The sequence below is a fragment of the Suncus etruscus genome, chromosome 14 (genome assembly GCF_024139225.1).
Source record: "Suncus etruscus isolate mSunEtr1 chromosome 14, mSunEtr1.pri.cur, whole genome shotgun sequence".
Lineage (NCBI taxonomy): Eukaryota > Metazoa > Chordata > Mammalia > Eulipotyphla > Soricidae > Suncus > Suncus etruscus.
In genome coordinates, this window is record NC_064861.1 from 52,372,835 (window position 1) to 52,391,311 (window position 18,477).

General features: G+C 47.5%; 2 protein-coding genes across 4 annotated transcripts in view; one reads left to right on the forward strand and one right to left on the reverse strand.

The window, feature by feature from the left end:
- The window catches only part of CSNK2A2 (casein kinase 2 alpha 2), a 43,383-nt gene extending 40,893 nt beyond the window's left edge, over positions 1 to 2,490 (reverse strand). Inside the window, exons 1-2 of the mRNA XM_049786147.1 lie at positions 2,369 to 2,490; positions 775 to 886 (exon numbers count right to left, since the gene is read on the reverse strand). Of these exons, the coding sequence (XP_049642104.1) occupies positions 775 to 886; positions 2,369 to 2,472 (216 nt within the window). The 5' untranslated portion in view covers positions 2,473 to 2,490. The remainder of the gene's footprint in view (positions 1 to 774; positions 887 to 2,368) is intronic.
- The window catches only part of NDRG4 (NDRG family member 4), a 518,571-nt gene that overhangs the window by 294,343 nt on the left and 205,751 nt on the right, over positions 1 to 18,477 (forward strand). The window lies entirely within an intron of this gene.

Below are 18,477 nucleotides of genomic sequence, written 5' to 3' on the forward strand. Positions count from 1 at the left end.
TGATAAGGATCCTTCATGCAGTCCGAGAGCTGCACACCCTATAAAACATTATTTAAGTGGCACAATTTATCAGTTACCTGAAGGAGTATTTAGTCAACGCTTATGCTCATTAGGATCCTGTCTTCATCCAAAAGATAACAGGTGTATTATTATCAAACCTGGGCTGCTGAGCCGGAGAGCAAGGCTGCTTTGTTCCAATAATTACTTGGGTGATTATAAATGTATGTTTCTACTTGCCCCCAATTTCCCTTGAACTAATGATAAGGAACAATGACTGACTGTTCCTTGTCCTTCTGTCCATCCCGTCTAATATTTTCATTGCAAAATTAAACAGGTGATTGTCCGTGAAGGTATTTCCCTCCACCTGTCCCTTCAAAACTTATTTCTGAAGCTGTCCCAATTGCCTCCATTTCTCCCAGGACACCAAGAGTCACAAATTCAGTGCTTAAGGAATCGTCGTTGATGGAATGGCTACAAAAAGTGTTTTCTTCCTTCTGGTTATCTCCGTATTTGGAGACACACAAGACTTCTCCCTTTGAAAGGTTGACTTTGGGAGCCTAGAGACCCAAGTTACAACAAATAGGTTCCTCAATGATCGTGTTCTGATCTGAGAGCTGAGGTCTGATCTGAGGTCTGAGAGCTTTTCAAAAGTTCAGAAGACAACCGTGAGAGGGGAGGCCATTGCTGAGCAGGAGCTGGTGCATCTCAGCCCAGACCCATTTAGTTCGTCCTCCGACCTTCAAAACAGAAGAATGCTGCTCAGAGGACACTCACCTTGAGAATTTTGACCACCACTCGCTCATTGTTGGTGATGTTAATAGCCTCAAATACTTCGCTATACTTTCCTCGACCAAGTTTCCGAACCAGTTGGTAATCGTCTTGATTACTGCGAAAGGCAAGAGTGGCACATCAATGGCAGGGCTGAGGGGATTAAGACGGAGCCTATGCCCACCCCGCGCCTAATCAAACGCTTGCGAGTGCCCATCCATCACGCCGAAGCTCATTCCCTACGTGAAAAAACCAACACGGTGAACTTGGCCCGCTCACCTCAGAGTCCCTCATCACTGCAGAGGGTGAGGTTTGGGGGGAAGATGGGGAGGGTAAGCTGAGGCAGGACCCCACTTAGGGGATGATGGTGATATATATGATATGAAAAAGCCATCTAAGCTTAGGGGGGGAGCTGCACTACACTGCACTTGCCTTCCACCAACCCTGAGAACCTGGACACCTTGGGATGTCCCGAAATTTCTTCCCACCAGGCCTCAATTCCTCCAAACTAACAACAGCAGCCAGAAGAGAAGAATTTGAAGAGCTTGAGGACAGCTGTTGGCTCGCCATCTCCACGGAAACCCCCAAAGTGAGCGGAGAAGGGGGCTTCATTGGTCTGGGCAGTACACCCCCACCCCCATCCATCCCACCCCCCCAAAACCGACCCTCCTTCTTTCTCTTTCTCAAACCCAGTCCAGGGCACTTCTTGGGAGGGGGTAACCGGAAAGGGGATAGAGGGGGAGAGGGGGAGAGGGGGAGAGGGAGAGAGGGAGAGAGAGAGAGAGAGAGAGAGAGAGAGAGAGAGAGAGAGAGAGAGAGAGAGAGAGAGAGAGAGAGAGAGAGAGGGAGGGAGGAAAGGGGGGAGAAGAGGAAGAAGAGGAAGAAGAGAGGCAGAGAGATGAAGATAGAGAGACAGAGAAAGGAAAGGAGGAGAGAGGAGAGGGGGAGGAGAGGAAGAAGAGAAAGAGAGAGATAGAGAGATGGAGATAGAGACAGAAAGGAGGAAGAAAGAGGGGAAGGAGAGAGAAGTGAAAGGGAAAGGAGAAAGGAGAGAGGAGAGTGGGGGAGGAGAGGAAGAGACAGAGAGAGATAGAGGGGGAGAAGAGAGACAAAAGAGAGACAGAGAGAAAAAGAGAGGGGAGGAGAGGACGAAGAGGGAGACAGAGAGAGGGGGAGAAGAGAGACAGAGACAGAGAAAGGAGAGAAACAGAGAGAAAGGAGGCGGGAGGAGAGACAGAGATGGAGGGGGAAAGAGACAGAGCCAGAGAAAGGAGAGAGACAGGAGAGGGGGAGGAGAGGAAGAAGAGAGACGGAGATAGAGATGGGGAGAAGAGAGACAGAGAAAGGAGGGGAGAGGAAGAAGAGAGATAGAGGGGGGGGGAGACAGAGAAAGGAGAGAAGAGAGGAGGAGGAAGAGGAAGGAGAAAGAGACAGAGATAGAAAGGAGAGGAGGAGGAGAGAGGAAGGAGAGACAGAGAGAGAGGGAGGGAGGGAGGGAGAGAGAGGAGGAGAGACGAGAGGCCGAGCGGGCGAGGGCGGCGGCGGGTGGTCGGCCGCGGGTCGGGTCGGGGCGCCGGGGGCGGGGGCGGCGGCTCTTTACCCCCAGCTGGGGACGTGCGCCTCGTAGTCCCAGTACTCGCGGCTGCGGAGGCTGTTGACCTCGGCGTAGACCCGGGCCCTGCTGCCGGCGGCCGGGCCGGGCATGGCTGGCGGGGTCGGGGGGCGCCGCGGGGCGCGGGGCGGCGGGCCTCGGAGCAGGCGGCGGCGGGCCTCGGGGCGCGGGAGCAGCAGCGGCAGCAGGCGCAGGGCGAGAGCGGCGCCGGGCGGCCGCGCCAGGCCGGGGCCCGCGGGGGCGGCGGGCGGGCGAGGGGCGCGGGGGGCGCCGGCCGAGCCGAGCCGGCCCGGCCCTCGGAGCGGCCGGCGGGCGGTGGGGCGGTGGGGCGGGCGGGCGGGCGGGCGGCGGCGCTCGCGCTCAGCCGGGCTCGCGACCTCGCCGAGCGGCGGCGGCGGCGGCGGCGGCACCAGCAGCGGCGGCCGCCGGCCGGGAAAGGGGCAGCGGCGGCGACGGCGGCGAAGGAGGCGGCGAGGGAGGAGGCGAGGAGGAGGAGGAGGAGAAGGAGGGAACCCGGAAAAGGGGCCGCGCTCGCTAGGAGCGGCCGCCGCCCGCCCCGGGGCCGCCCGGGCTCACAGCGCCCCCTGCAGCGCGGGGGGACCCGCCGGCCAGCGCCGCCCCACCCCGCCCGGGGACCTGGGCCCTGCACACACACACACACACACACACACACACACACACACACACACACACACACACACACACACACACACACACACACACACACACACACACACACACACACACACACACACACACACACACACACACACACACACACACACACACACACACACACCACCGCACCCCATCCCCGGCCTCCTCCGGCCCCGCTCGTCTCCCCTCCTGGGCCCTCAGACCCCCCAGCCCCAAACCGGGATGCACCCCCTGAACCGCTGCCGTCCTGTCCACTGTCCCCTGTCCCCACCACTTCTGTCTCTCTCTCTCTCTCTCACTTTCCCAATGCCTCTAACTCACAGCATTCCCACCCCCCTCAAGATGTCCAGTCTCTATAGGATTAGATCCATTGACCCCCCCCCCCATGTCACCATCTTTCTGTGGTTTTCGGGGGGCCACACCTTGCGGTGCTTATTCCTGACTTTGCGCTCAGAAGTCAACTCCTAAAGGGATTTGGGGAACCATATGGTGATGCCAGGGATCCAACCTAGGTCATCCCATCCGTGTGCAAGGCAGGTGTCCCACCCGCAGGACTATCATTCAGGCACACACAACTGCCTTTTTTAACCTCACTTATTTCTTCACCTTCTGTCTTCTTCACCCAGCCCGGCTCTTAGCTTCTCTTTTACCCCACTTTGTTATCAGTAAGCATTGAAGGCTTGGGTAGGGACCAATCAAGCCCTGTTTGGGCTTGGGTGCGGGAATAGCAGGGTTGAGCCTATAGATGTAGGTCTTGATGAGGTTCTCTCTGTCTCTCTCTGTCTCTCTGTCTCTGTCTCTCTCTCCCTCTCTCTCACCCCTTTTGTTGGGGCAGACCCGAAGACTTTCAGGTTACTTCTGGTTCTGTGCTCAGAAATTGCTCCTGGCAGACTCAGGGTCCATACCAAGAATCAAACCCGGGTCCATCCCAGCTCAGCCATATGCAAGGCAAATGTCCTACCACTGTGCTATCACTTTGGCCCCATTTCTCTCTGTCTTGTCTCTGTCTTTATGTGTCTCTTTCCCTCCCTCCAGTCCTCCCCCAATTCTGTTTTCAGCTCAGCATCCTCCCCCTTAATAAACTTCAGAGCATGATAGAGTTGGACCTATTGAAAATGGAATCTAGGGGGCAGAAGCAATAGTAGAACAAGTAGGGCATTTGCCTTGCATGCAGCCAACCTGGGTTTTATCCTATATGGTTCCCTCCCAGCCTGCCAGGAATGATTTCTGAGCACAGGGCCAGGAGCCAGAAGAGTAACCACTGAGCGTGTGCTACCCTCCAGAAAAAAATAATTGAATCTAGTGCTGACAAACTGTGCGACCTTGGGCCAATAATGGAGCCTCTTTGTGCTGCCAATTTCACAGCACACAAACAGTAATGCTAGTCTCCTCTTTGCAGGGCTATGGAAAGCATCTAGCAAGTACACTCTGTAGATCAAAGACTAACTAACAGGGACATGCTTCGGGCTATTAAAGGACCTTTTTCCTCACCTGCCTTCCCCAGGTCAGCACACCCACCTTTCAATACCTTTTACTCACCAGACTTGGCCATCAGTATCCTCTCTCTCTGACTCCATTTCCCCGCTTGAAGTCTGGCTGTTAGGTTCTGCTTTAAAAATTAGACTTACTCCTTTTACTCAGCACTTTATCCATTGTCCTTCAAAAAACAAAATACTTTAATTATTTTTTGCTAGCTTCTTGTTTGTCTCCAGCCCAGTAGAAACAATCTGAGAACAAGGACTTTCAGCTCACCCAGCACAGTGGGAGGCATTCAGTGAATACAGTGTTTCTCACCCTACACAACTTATTTATTCCTGTCCAAGGCCACCTGCAAGCCTCAGCTTTAACCAGGAATCAAAGACAGCATTGGTCTTCTGTTGTGGTGTGAGCAAGATCAAGAGCCACCAAGAGCAGACCCAAGACTATCTTGAATCTAATCTTCAGGATACAAACAAATATCTGGAAGACATTTTGCAAAATAACTAGTCTGAACTCTTGAAAAAAAAAAAAGTCACAAGAGAAAGCAAAAGAAAGCTCTATCTAAAGGTCTTGATTAAAGACACCAGAGATTAGATAACTAAAGGAAGTATATGACTTTGAATTTAATACTAGGTTTTCAAAAGGCAGGAAGGAAAGTGTGGAGAGATAGCACAGCCTTGCACGCAGCCAACCCAGTATTGATAGTGGTTCGAATCCCCGCACCCCATATGGTTCCCGAGCCAGCCAGGAGCTATTTCTGAACGAAGAGCCAGGAGGAACCCCTGCACACCTCCCGAGTGTGACCCAAAAACCAAAAAAAAAAAAAAAAAAAAAGACAAAAGGCAGAAGGAGGAAAGGAGAAAAAAAGCAGGGGGCCACACCCCCACACTCAGCCCTGTTCAGGGCTTACTCCTTGTTCTATACTCAGGAATTACTTCTGGCAGTGACCATATGGATGCAGGAGATGGAACCTGGTGGGCCTTATGTAAGGCAAGAGACCTACCCACTGTCGTCCCACCCCAGAGATAAAACAACTTGAAGGCACTGGGACAATTCGAGTTTAGGATGGATGTATGCTTTACAATGATACCTTACCAATGTTAATTTTTTTGAGGCTGAGAATTATATTGTGGTTTTACAGGAGAATTTCTTGATCTTCAAAGTTATATGCCAAGTGTTTAGAGATGAAGTATTACAATGTTTTCGACTTAGGTGCCTAGTCACAGAAAGTTTCCTGAGAGCACTAGCATGCACCCGGCAGAGGAAGCAAATGAGGAGAAATTGTTGACAACCAGAAACTGACATTCAAGATTGCGTAAGCCTGTAACGTGTGTGGTGTTTGTGTGTGTTGAGGAGTGGGATACTTAAAATTTTTTTTTCAAATAAAAACAGGAGTACATAAATAAATAAGTAAAGGAATAAACAGAGGAATATTTTAATTTACCCCACCTGCAAACCTTCTCGAATCTTTTGCAAGAGATAAGACACAACCAATTGCAAGCTCCAAATGCAACCTTAAGATTTCTCAGTGCTCAGGAGGGAGCAATCTTCCACCAGGGTGTTTAAATCCCATGAAGTTTTGGATGAGATTCCAAGGTTCCCAGAACCCCTGACACTGTGTGGCGTGCATGCATGCACACGTGTGCATTCATGTGTTTGTATGTATGTGTTCTTAACATTTGTCACACTCTCAAAGGAGGCCATGACCCAAAAAAATAGTTCCAAACCACTGGTCTAACTACTACATCTAATCTGGTTGGGGCCCCATATTTCTCCATCCTGGCCCACCTCTGACTCCACCCACTGCTGTTCCTACCCCCTTCCTCTTATCCCTCACCACCCCACACCCATCTTACATTACCTGCTCCCACACCTGTCGAGATGCCTTCGGATTCACCCACACACTACTCTGGTGCAATAAGCACCTGGATTTGGCAGGCTCTGTGCTAACTCAAGCCTGAAACGTGCAGTCAGTCCTCCCACAGCCAAATGGAATAGACTTTTATGGTTTGCCTGTTGGTAGACTGGGTACCTTCCTGAAATTGGCAAAGACCCATTCTCCTTCCTGCCTGCCCTCCAAGCATTATGCTTGGTGTGAATTAAGATGGGCAATTGCAGAGCATCCATATAGCCATTCTGAAGGAGTCTTCTGGGGACAAGGAAGAGGTACAGGCCAGTGACTAGACTGCAGGGGTGGGTGATGGGCAGGGAGGTTCAATGAACTGGAATCCACTTCACTTAATGACTCTGTGTGTGGAGGTTTGGGGGTGATTGTACTTCAGAGTTGCTCAAGAAGGAATAAAACAGGACACTTGAATTCAACAGACTAATACTTTCGTACCAATTCCTCCCAAATGCCCAAATTCTATCCAAGCCTTCTTGCCTCCCAACTCCTGCAAATATCAAACAAATAAGAAATTTAAAGCCAGGTCAAGGAGATAGCTCAAAGGTCTAATGTTCTGCATGAGAAAGACCTGGGTTTCATCTTCAGCTCTTCCCACCTACAGGACAGGCTCCCTAGCACCACTAAGGCTCAAGCCTTGAGCACTAGGCCAAGAGAACCAGCCCTTGAGAACTGCTGGATATTCTGTACCTCAGAAGATCACCTTCTAACTTCACAAGGCTATTTCCAAATAATATCTGAAAGATATTAAGGACTTTTATCTTCTATAGCAGACTCAAAAATTCTGTCCCAAGAAAGTAACATATGTTATGAAGCAAGAATTATTAACAGTGATAATTTGTTCAATGTCAATGCTGTAAAATCTTTTTGGAGCTAAAAACCATTGAATTTACACTTTTTTTTTTTTTTTTGTGATGTTCAGGGGTTACTCTTGGCTCTGCACTCAGTAATCACTTCTGGTAGGTTCAGGAAACCATATGGGATTAAACCTGGGTCGGCTGTGTGGAATACAAATACCCCACCCATTGTGCTAATTCTCTGGCCTCTGCATTTACACTTTAAAAGGATGAATTATATGGCATATAAATAGTATCCCAAGAAAAATTAAATTTATTTATTTTTATTTATTTTTTGGTTTTTAGGCCACATCTGGTGAGTCTTAGGGGTTACTCCTGGCTATGTGCTCAGAAATTGCTTCTGGCTTGGGGACCATATGGGACGAAGGGTCGAACCCAGGTCTATCCTGGGTCAGCCAAGTGCCAGGCAAAAGTCCTACTGCTGTTCTATCGCTCTGGCCCCTAAATTTATTTATTTTGAGTTACTCTGGCAGTACTCAGGGATTACGCTATGCTCAGGGATCACTTTTGGCTGGTTTGGGGACCAATATGGGGTGCTGGGAATCAAACTTAGGTTGGCCAGGTACAAGGCAAATGCCTTACCATCAAGATAGCTTTTCAAAAACTCCTTTAAGTTTGGAAGTACAATAAGGGCAAGGAAATTTTAGATGTTGAGGAAACAGATGCCAATGACATGAATGCTGTAAGGGCAACCTGTGATTTGAACTCAAGTCAACATCCTAATAAACCTAGGTTGTCCTAAATCTAGACCTAGAGATAGCACAGCAGGTAAGTTTCTTCTCTTGCACACACTCCAGCATCACATATGGTCTACAAGCCCAAGCCCTGCCAGGGAGGAGCACTTAAAGAGAAAGAAATTTCTAACCATTTTTTTAATTAAATTTTTTTCCTCGGGGCCAGAGAGATAGCATGGAGGTAAGGCTTTTGCCTTTCATGCAGAAGGACGGTGATTCGAATCCCAGCATCCCATATGGTCCCCTGTGCCTGCCAGGGGCAATTTCTGAGCGTAGAGCCAGGAGTAACCCCTGAGCACTGCTGGGTGTGACCCAAAAACAAAACAAAAATTTTTTTTCTCAAAAAATTTGTAAGAGTGATAGCACAGTGGTCGGGCATTTGCCTTGCATGTGTATAACTCAGGATGAACCTGGGTTCAATCTCCAGCATTCCATATGGTCCCCCAAGCCTACCAGCAGCTATTTCAGAGCACAGAGCCAGGAATAACCCCTGAGCGTCTCTGAGTGTGGCCCAAAACCAAACAAACAAAAAAACCATAAATGTTTCTCATAAAATCATCATCTTTTATCATGAAAATGTAAAACTATCTAAATGTCCCCAAATTTAGGTGGGGGCTACTTAATTCATTGTAGTCCAATCCTACTGTAGGGATTATTAAAATTAATTAATTAAAATTAATTAAAATGAAATTAAAATAATCAGGAATTTTTAGTTTTGAGAAAGCATAAGGCTTAAACATTTTTTTATTTCAGTTTTGTTTTATTTCTCCTCTTCCCTTTTTGTTACTGGGCTAATACCAGAGGCCACATATTGTTGTTGTGCCTTCTGGAGCTTTCAGACCTTAGCTGAAGTGCTCATATACACACATCTGACTGCCCACCAGAGGCAACCATGCTCAGCATGTGAGGCAGCACCAGAGGCCAAACCAATTTACCTCAAGCTTGCAAAGCAAGTGTTATGTTTTAATCACTGAGCCAGTCCCCCAAGTCCCCAAATGAATTGCTTTTATGATATAACTTTTGTGTGTGCTGTCAGGGGTTGAGCCTGCACACGTGCAAAGCAAGTGCTCTGCAGTTAAGCTAGTTCCCCAGTCCCCCAAATTAAGTGATTTTTAAAAATCTATACAAAGGGGGGGGCAGAGAGATAGCATGGAGGTAAGGCATTTGCCTTGCATGCAGAAGGTTGGTGGTTCGAATCCCGGCATCCCATATGGTCCCCCTGAGCCTGCCAGGAGCGATTTCTGAGCATAGAGCCAGGAATAACACCTGAGTGCTGCCGGGTGTGACCCAGAAACCAAAAACAAACAAACAAACAAACCAAAATCTATACAAAGGACAGTCACCATGTTTGAACTGGGTCAGCTCCATAGACTCATTCTTTTCTTGATTGAGATATAAACCGTGCCATGAAAGATCATGGGTACACAGGCCCACATAGCAGAAAGCTGGTCATCTCCTTTGGAGAGGGCGCACCAGCCCCCACCCTACTGAAGCCATGCTTGCTGTCTCCATCAACCACAATCACTATTTTTCTGATGGCCCTGCCTCATCACTGACCCTCTATGGTTCCCTTTAGAGACACCAATCTGATCAAACTGTAGGTATGACAGTTTTGGGGTTTTTGGGAGCGAGTGTGGGTACCTTCCTTTCCCTATCTTCCTTCTTCTAGGAACCCTGGCAGATGAATACATGTCTCTAAAATTTGTAACATCAGTAATAGTGCTTTGAATCTTTAGACAACTTCATTAGTTTGTGCTGTTATCCCTATAGGATCACACAAATTTAACAGAGTGGAAAGCTAACAAGAGCTTACTAAACCTTCTACCGTTGTATTAATGACTTCATTTGAGATACAATAATTTTTGCAAATGTACTTGCTACTGTATTTTTTAAGCTTTCTTTCTTCTCTTCCTTTTTTCAATATCATTGCTTTCACTTATCTAGAAACATGTATAATGATCAACTATATCAACTATATGATGTATTTTCTTTAAATAAATTAAAAATGTAAAAAAAATACTTAAAAGAAAAGCTACACAGGGGTCAAAGCAATAGTACAGTGGATACAAGAACACTTACCTTGCACCAGCCAACCTGAGTTTGATCGTCACCAGGAGTAATCCTTAAGCACCACTGGGTATACCCCTAAAACTCAGAAACAAAACAAAAAATTAAAAGCTACATAAGTAATTGTGGTAAATAAAATAATGCTACCCATTTTAATGTTGGAACTATATGAATATGGTACCTCACATGGAAACAAATTTTTGTTTATTTGTTTTTGACATTAGCTCAAGATCTAATTCAAGAAATTAAAGGTTCAAAATGGGCTTCCTGGGAGTTAAAGACAGAGTACAGGGACTGCTTTGCACAGGGTTGACCTGAGATCAATTCTTAAGCAACCTGTATAGCCTCCTGAGCCCTGCTAGAGATGATCCCTAAGCCAGTAGTAAGAATCTGAGCATAGGCGGGTGTGGCGCCATAACCAAGCAAATAACGTGAACTGTAAGGCAGACAATGTGTTGTTTTAAGCCACCAAGTTTGTGGTGGTTTATTAAAGCAGTAACTGAAAATGCAGCTCCTCATCCTTTATCTGATGCTCCTCCTCCTCTTTCTCACTCTCATTCTCTTCTATTTATGTGCCAGGGATGGAACCCAAGGCCTCTAATGTGCTCTCGCCATGTACCACAATCCCAGTCTCCAGGGCAAAGCCCAGTTCAGCCCTATAGCTCACATCTGAGCAACTGCATCACCTCAACACCCACAGTCTCACTTCCATCTATCCCTTTTGGAGGCCTCTTTCTCTTTTATATCATTACAGTGTGCCTCACCTGCCTCCCCCATTCCCCCCAGAGAGGGTGTACCCAGTCTTTTCAGGCCAGAAGTGATAGGAAGAGATGTTTTGTGCTGGTATTGTAGTAGTTTGCTTACTAAATTCTGTTTGCTTTTTAAGTTCCGTCTGACTGGAAAAGGGAGAAGGTTTCTTTGTTGCTGTTGTCATTTTTGTCTACACCCAACTGTGTTCATGAATTACTCCTGGCTTTGTGCTCAGAGATGACTCCTGGGTGGTTTAGGGAACCATATGTGGTATCAGGGAATAAATCTAGGCTAACTTCATCCAAGGCAAATGCCTGTACTTTTTTCCTAGCCCAAAGGGGACACACTTTAACCCCTGCTCCCCGACACTAATTTATTCCTAAAATTTCAGTAAACTAGGGCCGGAGCAATAGTACAGCAGGTAGGGTGCTTGCCTTGCATCTGGATGACCTGGGTTCAATCCCCCAACATCCAAAATGGTTCTTCAAATACCACCAGAAGTAATTCCTGAGTTCAGAGCCAGGAGTAACTGTTGAGTGCGGCAAAGAGGAGAAGGAGGAGGAAGAGAAAAAGAAGAGGTAGAGGAAGAGGAAGAAGAGCACAATAAACTCATTCTCTCTCTCTCTCTCTCTCTCTCTCTCTCTCTCTCTCTCTCTCTCTCTCTCTCTCTCTCTCTCTCTCTCTCTCCCACAACAGCTCTCTTTTTAATTCATTTAGCTACTAGGGCACCATTGGTGGGTGGGGACACTCTTGATGATGTTTGACCCCAAGTATAGTTGCCACAGCTTAGCACTCAGGCTTACTGGTACTGGGACCATCAGGACCACTCCCAGCAGTGCTCAGGTTGCCATTAGGCCCTGGGGTGGAACTCAGGACTTCCTCCACTCCACACTAGGTTCAAGCTCCACCACTTGCTGCTTCTCCCAGGCCCAGAAAAGAGATTTGCATATTAAAGACGGTTTTAAAATGGTGTTTGCAGTAATTATAAAGGTGGAGGGGAGGGGAGGGTCTGGAGATGTAGTACAGTTGGGAAAGCACTTGTCTTGCTTGTAGCTGACCTGGGTTCAATCCCTAGAATCACACATGATACCCCAGAACTGCCAGGAGTGAATGTAGAGCTTGGGAGAAAGCCCTGAGTACTAATGTGTGTGTGTGTGTGTGTGGGGGGGGGGACAGTCCTTCCCTGGGTGTCATCCTCCACTCGAGGTTGTGGTGAGCATTGCAGTACAGACAGAAGATCCCTAGAAAAGCAGGCACCCACAGCTCCTTGTGAGTCCACTGAGAACAGGCCTCATGACCTTGCCAGATTGCAGTTGTTATCTGCTCTCACTTTCTGTCCAGCACGAGTCCAGCTGGCTTCCCCTCCAGATGGCAGCTGGCTCAGGCCTCCTGTTCTGCTGTCCATGGCCTTTGCCCTGATGCAAACCGCATCATCTCTCCTCCCTGGCTTCTTGCCAGTTCTCCTCTGCCACCACCTCTGGCTTCTCAGACTCATCAGGCAGGGGGCCTGAATCTGAGTCAGGGGTTAGAATTTAGCAGGTTCAGAAACTCAGCTACAAACAGGAATGGCTTTAGTTACAAAGCTCTGACTACAGTATGGGTCTCAAACTCAATTTACCTGGGGGCCGCAGGAGGCAAAGTCGGGGTGAGGCAGGGCCGCATAAAGGATTTCGCTTACTGAATATTCGAAATAAAAAATCGCATTAGTGGGGCCGGAGAGATAGCATGGAGGTAAGGCGTTTGCCTTTCATGCAGGAGGTCATCAGTTCGAATCCCGGAGCCCCATATGGTCCCCTGTGCCTGCCAGGAGCAATTTCTGAGCCTGGAGCCAGAAATAACCCCTGAGCACTGTCGGGTGTGACCCAAAAAACCACACACACACACACACACAAAATCGCATTAGTAAGAAAAAAAAATCACAAAAAATCGCATTAAACATTTGCATACCCCTAACGGAACTGCTTGGGGGTATTCGAATGTTTAACGCTTTGGTAAGCGAATAATCACGAATACTGTGATATTTGAAGGCCGGCCGCGGGCCACAAAATGTTGTACGAAGGGCCGCAAACGGCCCGCGGGCCTCGAGTTTGAGACCCCTGAACTACAGCCTACCTTTTCTTCACTATGGTGCCTTGACAGGACAAAGACTGTGGTAGAGTTGGGGGGAGGGTGTGAGTGTTTTGCCAGCAGGAGTCATAGGTAATGGTTTGTTCCTTTTCAGTGATACTATTTTGAACCTATGTATTTTTTGGTTTTATTTTGAGGGGGGGTGCCACACCTGATGATGCTCAGCCTTATCTCTGTCTTCAGGGGTCTCTCCTGGCAGTACCCAGGGCTATCTGTGTAGACAGGTATCAAACCATGGTTGGCCACCTGTAAAACAAGTGCTTTAATTTCTGTATTATGGCCCCTATTTTATTTTATTAGTACTTTTCTTTCTCCTGCTTTAATTTCATTTTATTTATTTATTTATTTATTTATTTATTTATTTGTTTTTGGGCCATACCCGGCAGTGCTCAGGGGTTACTCCTGGCTGTCTGCTCAGAAATAGCTCCTGGCAGGCACAGGGGACCATATGGGACACCGGGATTTGAACCAACCACCTTTGGTCCTGGATCGGCTGCTTGCAAAGCAAACGCCGCTGTGCTATCTCTCCGGGCCCAATTTCATTTTATTTTTAACGGTGGGGATATTCAACGTCTCTTCTTAGCTCTCTGGTCAGGAGTGACCCCACATATGGTTAAGGACCTACATGTGGTGCCAAGGATAGAACCAAGGTTGGTCACGGGCAAAGCAACATAGCTCAGCTGCTTTGGTTCCTTGGTTGTTGTTAATTATTTCTTATTATTTTTATTTGTTTGTTTTTTGGGGGGCCACACCCAGCAATGCTCAGGGGTTACTCCTGGCTTTGCACGCAGAAATTACTCCTGAGTCAAGGAACCACATGGAATGCTGAGGATCGAACCTAGACGATGCAAGTGTCTTATCTGGTATACTGTCACTCTAGTACCCCTTAGTTAATGTTTAATACTTAGACTTTAGCAGTTTGTATCTTTTGGGGAAAATAAAAAGCTTTCTAAGGGGCCGGGAAGGTGGCGCTATAGGTAAGGTGTCTGCCTTGCAAGCACTAGTGTAGGATGGACCTCGGTTTGATCCCGGGTGTCCCATATGGTCCCCCCAAGCCAGGGGCAATTTCTGAGCACATAGCCAGGAGTAACCCCTGAGCGTCAAAACGGGTGTGGCCCAAAAACCAAAAAAAAAAAAAAAAAAAAAAAAGCTTTCTAAGTTAAGACTGTGTCTTCTAAACAGCCTAAGGTGGATACTCAGGGATCTCCACTATCTACCACCTTCAGATGACTTCATTTCTCCTGCTTTAAAATAATATCACCAAGGAGAGAGAGAGAGAGAGAGAGAGAGAGAGAGAGAGAGAGAACAGTGGTTAATGTACTTGCTTTGCATGCAGTGAACCTGTGTTCAGTCCTCAGCACAGCATAGTTCCTGAGCACCACCAGAAATGATCCTTAAGCATAGAACTAGGAGTAAGCTCTGAGCATGACTGGATATGGCCAACCCCCTCTCCGCATCAAAAAAGATAATCACTATCAGAACAGAGAGATGCAGGGCTAAAGGCACACACAAGCCTCATAAAAAAGAGGTCAGCCTCAGTTAACCTCAGTTAGCCTCAATCAACTTCAGTCAGCTGCAGGTCACCATAGATCCTAGCACTGTTGGGCTGGCCTGGGTAATCCTGGCATCATAGGCCTGAACAACACCATATACTTGGGCTGTTGCATTGACTGAAAGCTCAGTTGGTCTTAGATAGGAGCCCCCTGGGGCCATCTGAGCACCATCCCTTTAGGAAGTCAGTAGATACATTTGACTAGTTTTAGGTGTACAACATAGTGATTTCATACAAGCACTGGCTGTGCAGTGGTGACTTGTTAGGTGTACTCCTGACTGCCCAGTTACCTGGACTGTCTTTCTTCACCTCTTTCCCAGTTACTTTTTGAAGGGCACAGGTCAGATATTAGTTGTCTGACCCTCATTGGTGCTGATCTGATTTTCCTTTCAGGATTGGACTCAGGTTGTCTTTGTCTGTAGGAATATCATAGCAACAACGCCATGTTCATCCATTGCATACTATCAGGAAACATGTTATTTCTATGCAATCTCCATTTCTTGAGTTATTTTCTTCGATGACTTGAGTCTGAAGGTACCATCTGCCAGCTTTCCCCACTGCAGTGTTCTTTTTACTTTATTATTATTATTATTATTATTATTATTATTATTATTTGTTTTGGGGCCACATTCAGCAATGTTCAGGGTTTAATCCTGACTCTACATTCAGGAATCACTCCTGGAGGGTATCTGGGACCATAAAGGATGTCAGGGATCTTGAACCTGGATAGGTCACATGCAAGGCAAACACCTTACCCTTCATACTATCTCTCTAGCACCCCCCAAATATTATTCTTTAACCATTTTATTTATTTTTTATTTTTTTGCTATTTTTGGGCCACACCCATTTGATGCTCAGGGGTTATTCCTGGCTAAGAGCTCAGAAATTGCCCCTGGCTTGGGGGGACCATATGGGATGCCAGGATCGAACCGCAGTCCTTCCTTGGCTAGCACTTGCTAGGCAGACACCTTACCTCTAGCGCCACCTCTCTAGCCCCTCTTTAACCATTTAAAAAATTTATTTGGTTGGTATTTGGAGGCCATAGGAATAGGCACTTGCCTTGCACACGGCTGACCTGGGTTTGATCCACTATATTTCTAAGCCCACCAGGAGTGATCTCTAAGGCAGATCCAAGAATAAGCCCTGAGCACTGCCAGATGTAGTCCCAAAACAAAAATAAACAAAAAAGGATGTGGAAACTATTATTACCCTAGTCTCTATTGACTCATGGATTCCTATTTTACTTAATTACTTAGAGTTATTGTTAGTAAACTCTGATGAGTTCAAACTATCTCTCATTTGGCTAGTAGGGCCCTTCAAACTACTTCCTACAACCTCTGTTCCATTATCCTTTGAGCACAGATGGGGCTTGCCACGGCAGCACCAGTAGAGTCTGAGTCTGCGGCAAGGGCTGGGGTTACAAAAGATGTTCTAAGTTCCATGTCTTCCTTGCCCTTTGCCTGGTATCCAATGTTTTCTCAAGAGATCCTGATTTCGCTTAGTGGAGAAGCAGCTTTAGAAATCATAATATGGGTGTGAGGTATGCTTCTTGTTATTGGACTATTTGCTGCTGCTCCCAGCCATATCCAGTGGAAGGGGCTAGCTACTGTCTACTCACAACATTCACACACACACACACACACACACACACACACACACACACACACACACACACGTCAGAGCAACAGTGCAACCATCTCTGTCTCTACTGCTATATATATCTGCATCCACAGAAAACCATGAGTTCATTCCCTACCACCAACTCGCATCTAACACCATAGGATTCATTCTAGTTTTCTCCTTTCTATATTTGTCTTTTATTTATTTTCCCCCTGACAGTGAACAATCTGGCGCAGGCAGGGCTCTTTTAACTGGAGGTGGGGAGTGTAAAGCAAAGCCTGTCTGAGGAGCTAACATTTAAGCTAAAGCATGAAGGAAGTGAGGGCAGAAGCCAGGCAGCTTCGATGAGAAGCATGTTCTGGATAGATCCCTGCACCCTTTTAGGGTCCTGCACAGAGGCAGGTAGGTGGTTAAGAGTTCTGTGCTGAACTGGGAGGCTGAAGTCGGCCAGGTAAGCATCTGTAAATCAGGCAGAGCCTTGAAGACCCTTGGAAGGTTTTGCTTTTAAGGTGATGGTGTCTGGAAGGAGAGACATTCTCTTACAGGCGTGTCAGGATGCAAGGAGCCCTATTCCAGAGCTCTGAGATCAGATGTTGGGGGAGGCTGTGAGCAAAGACCAGATTTATAACGATTTTGAGCAGTGGTTCTTAGGGAGCAGGTTGGTGGTGGTGCCAGAATGATCCTGATGGGTGGTCGGGTGGGTGCAACTGCAGAACACTTTGTTTGCTTCCAGGAGGTGAATGTGCATTAGAACACAAGATTTTTTTTTTTTTCTGAAAAGGAGGCAATAGGCCAAATAAGTTTGGAGCAACTGGTTTAAAGGGAGCTAACTGGGTCTGTGATAAGTTAGAGGTGGCATACAGGGTATGGGAAAGAAGTACTAGGTAAGAGATAGTTAAGTAAACAAATATAATTTTTTAAAAAAGGGAAAACTTGTGTGCAAAGTGCCAAGTACAACCTACATGTTGTAATGTAATAAATGAATCCTGTCATAAAAGAACATGATCACTGTCAATTGGCAAATGGAGGGGGAAATTTCCTAGCAGGCTTCTGACTCACCCTGCCCCACCCCTTCCAATTCTGCCCCCACCCCAGTATTCTGAGCCCCCTTGAATAGAGTCACCTTACCGAGCATCCGCCAGCCCCACCCCCTTCCCTTCCCAATGAGTCAAAGCTCCCACAACTCCCCCCAGCCTGCCTCAGCTCCCAGGGCTCAGGGCGTGAGTTGGCATCTGATAAGCTAATACACAGTTGGATTGACTGCAGCTGCCTACCCCTCCCAGAAGCAGTCCCGGGTGTCAAAAGGCTCCAACTTCTCTACTGAGGCTGTGGGAAGGGGAAGGCAGTGCAATCTCAATCTCTCTCTCTCTCTCTCTCTCTCTCTCTCTCTCTCTCTCTCTCTCTCTCTCTCTCTCTCTCTCTTTCTCTCTCACCTTTTCTCTCTCCCTTTCTCTCTTTCTCTCTCCCTCTCCCTCTCCCTCTCCTCCTCCCTCTCTGTCTCTCTGTCTTTGTCTCTCTCTCCCTCTCATTCTTGTTTTTGGGCTATCCTCGGTGATGCCCAGCAGTTACTTCTGCCTTTGCACTCAGGGATTACCCCTGGCAGTGCTCAGGGCACCATATGGGGTGCAAGGGATCAAACCCAGGTCTACTACGTGAAGAGAAGCACCTAGCCCCAGCACTATGGCTCATATCCCTGGTGGTGCAATTTCTGACTTGAGGCAGGCAGATGAAAGAGGCCACTTGGATCTGGGCATCATGCAAACATCATCTTACAGAGCTCTGGGATATCCTTAGGCCAGGCTGCATTCTTTCTCCCTTTTGCCTCATCCAACATCCGGGACATATACTTGCTTCTGTTTTTCATAAATATGTGTGTCATACTTAGCCAGAAGACCACACATTTTATTTTTTGGGGGGTGTGTGTGTGTGTGTGTGTGTGTGTGTGTGTGTGTGTGTGTGTGAGAGAGAGAGAGAGAGAGAGAGAGAGAGAGAGAGAGAGACACTCAGCAGTGTTCTGAGCTTATTCCTGGTTCTGAGCTCAAGGATCACTACTGGCAGTGCTCAGGGGACTCTATGGGATACTAGGGATGGAACCAGGATTGGCCATGTGGAAGGCAAGTATATTTGCTGTACTATCACTCTGGCCCCTACCACGTGTTTTAGATGCTTTCCCGAAGCTGAGTAAGGCTTGGTGCCATCACCCCACACTCCTCCCTCCTTGGTCTCCCTCATCTCTGCCTCAGCTGTTGTTATTCCATGACCGGAAGTCTCTCTCACATAGTTTCTGAAACTCATGCAAGCAGCTGTGGTGCTCACAGTGGTTGTGCCCATCAGCTATAGTGCCCACCTCT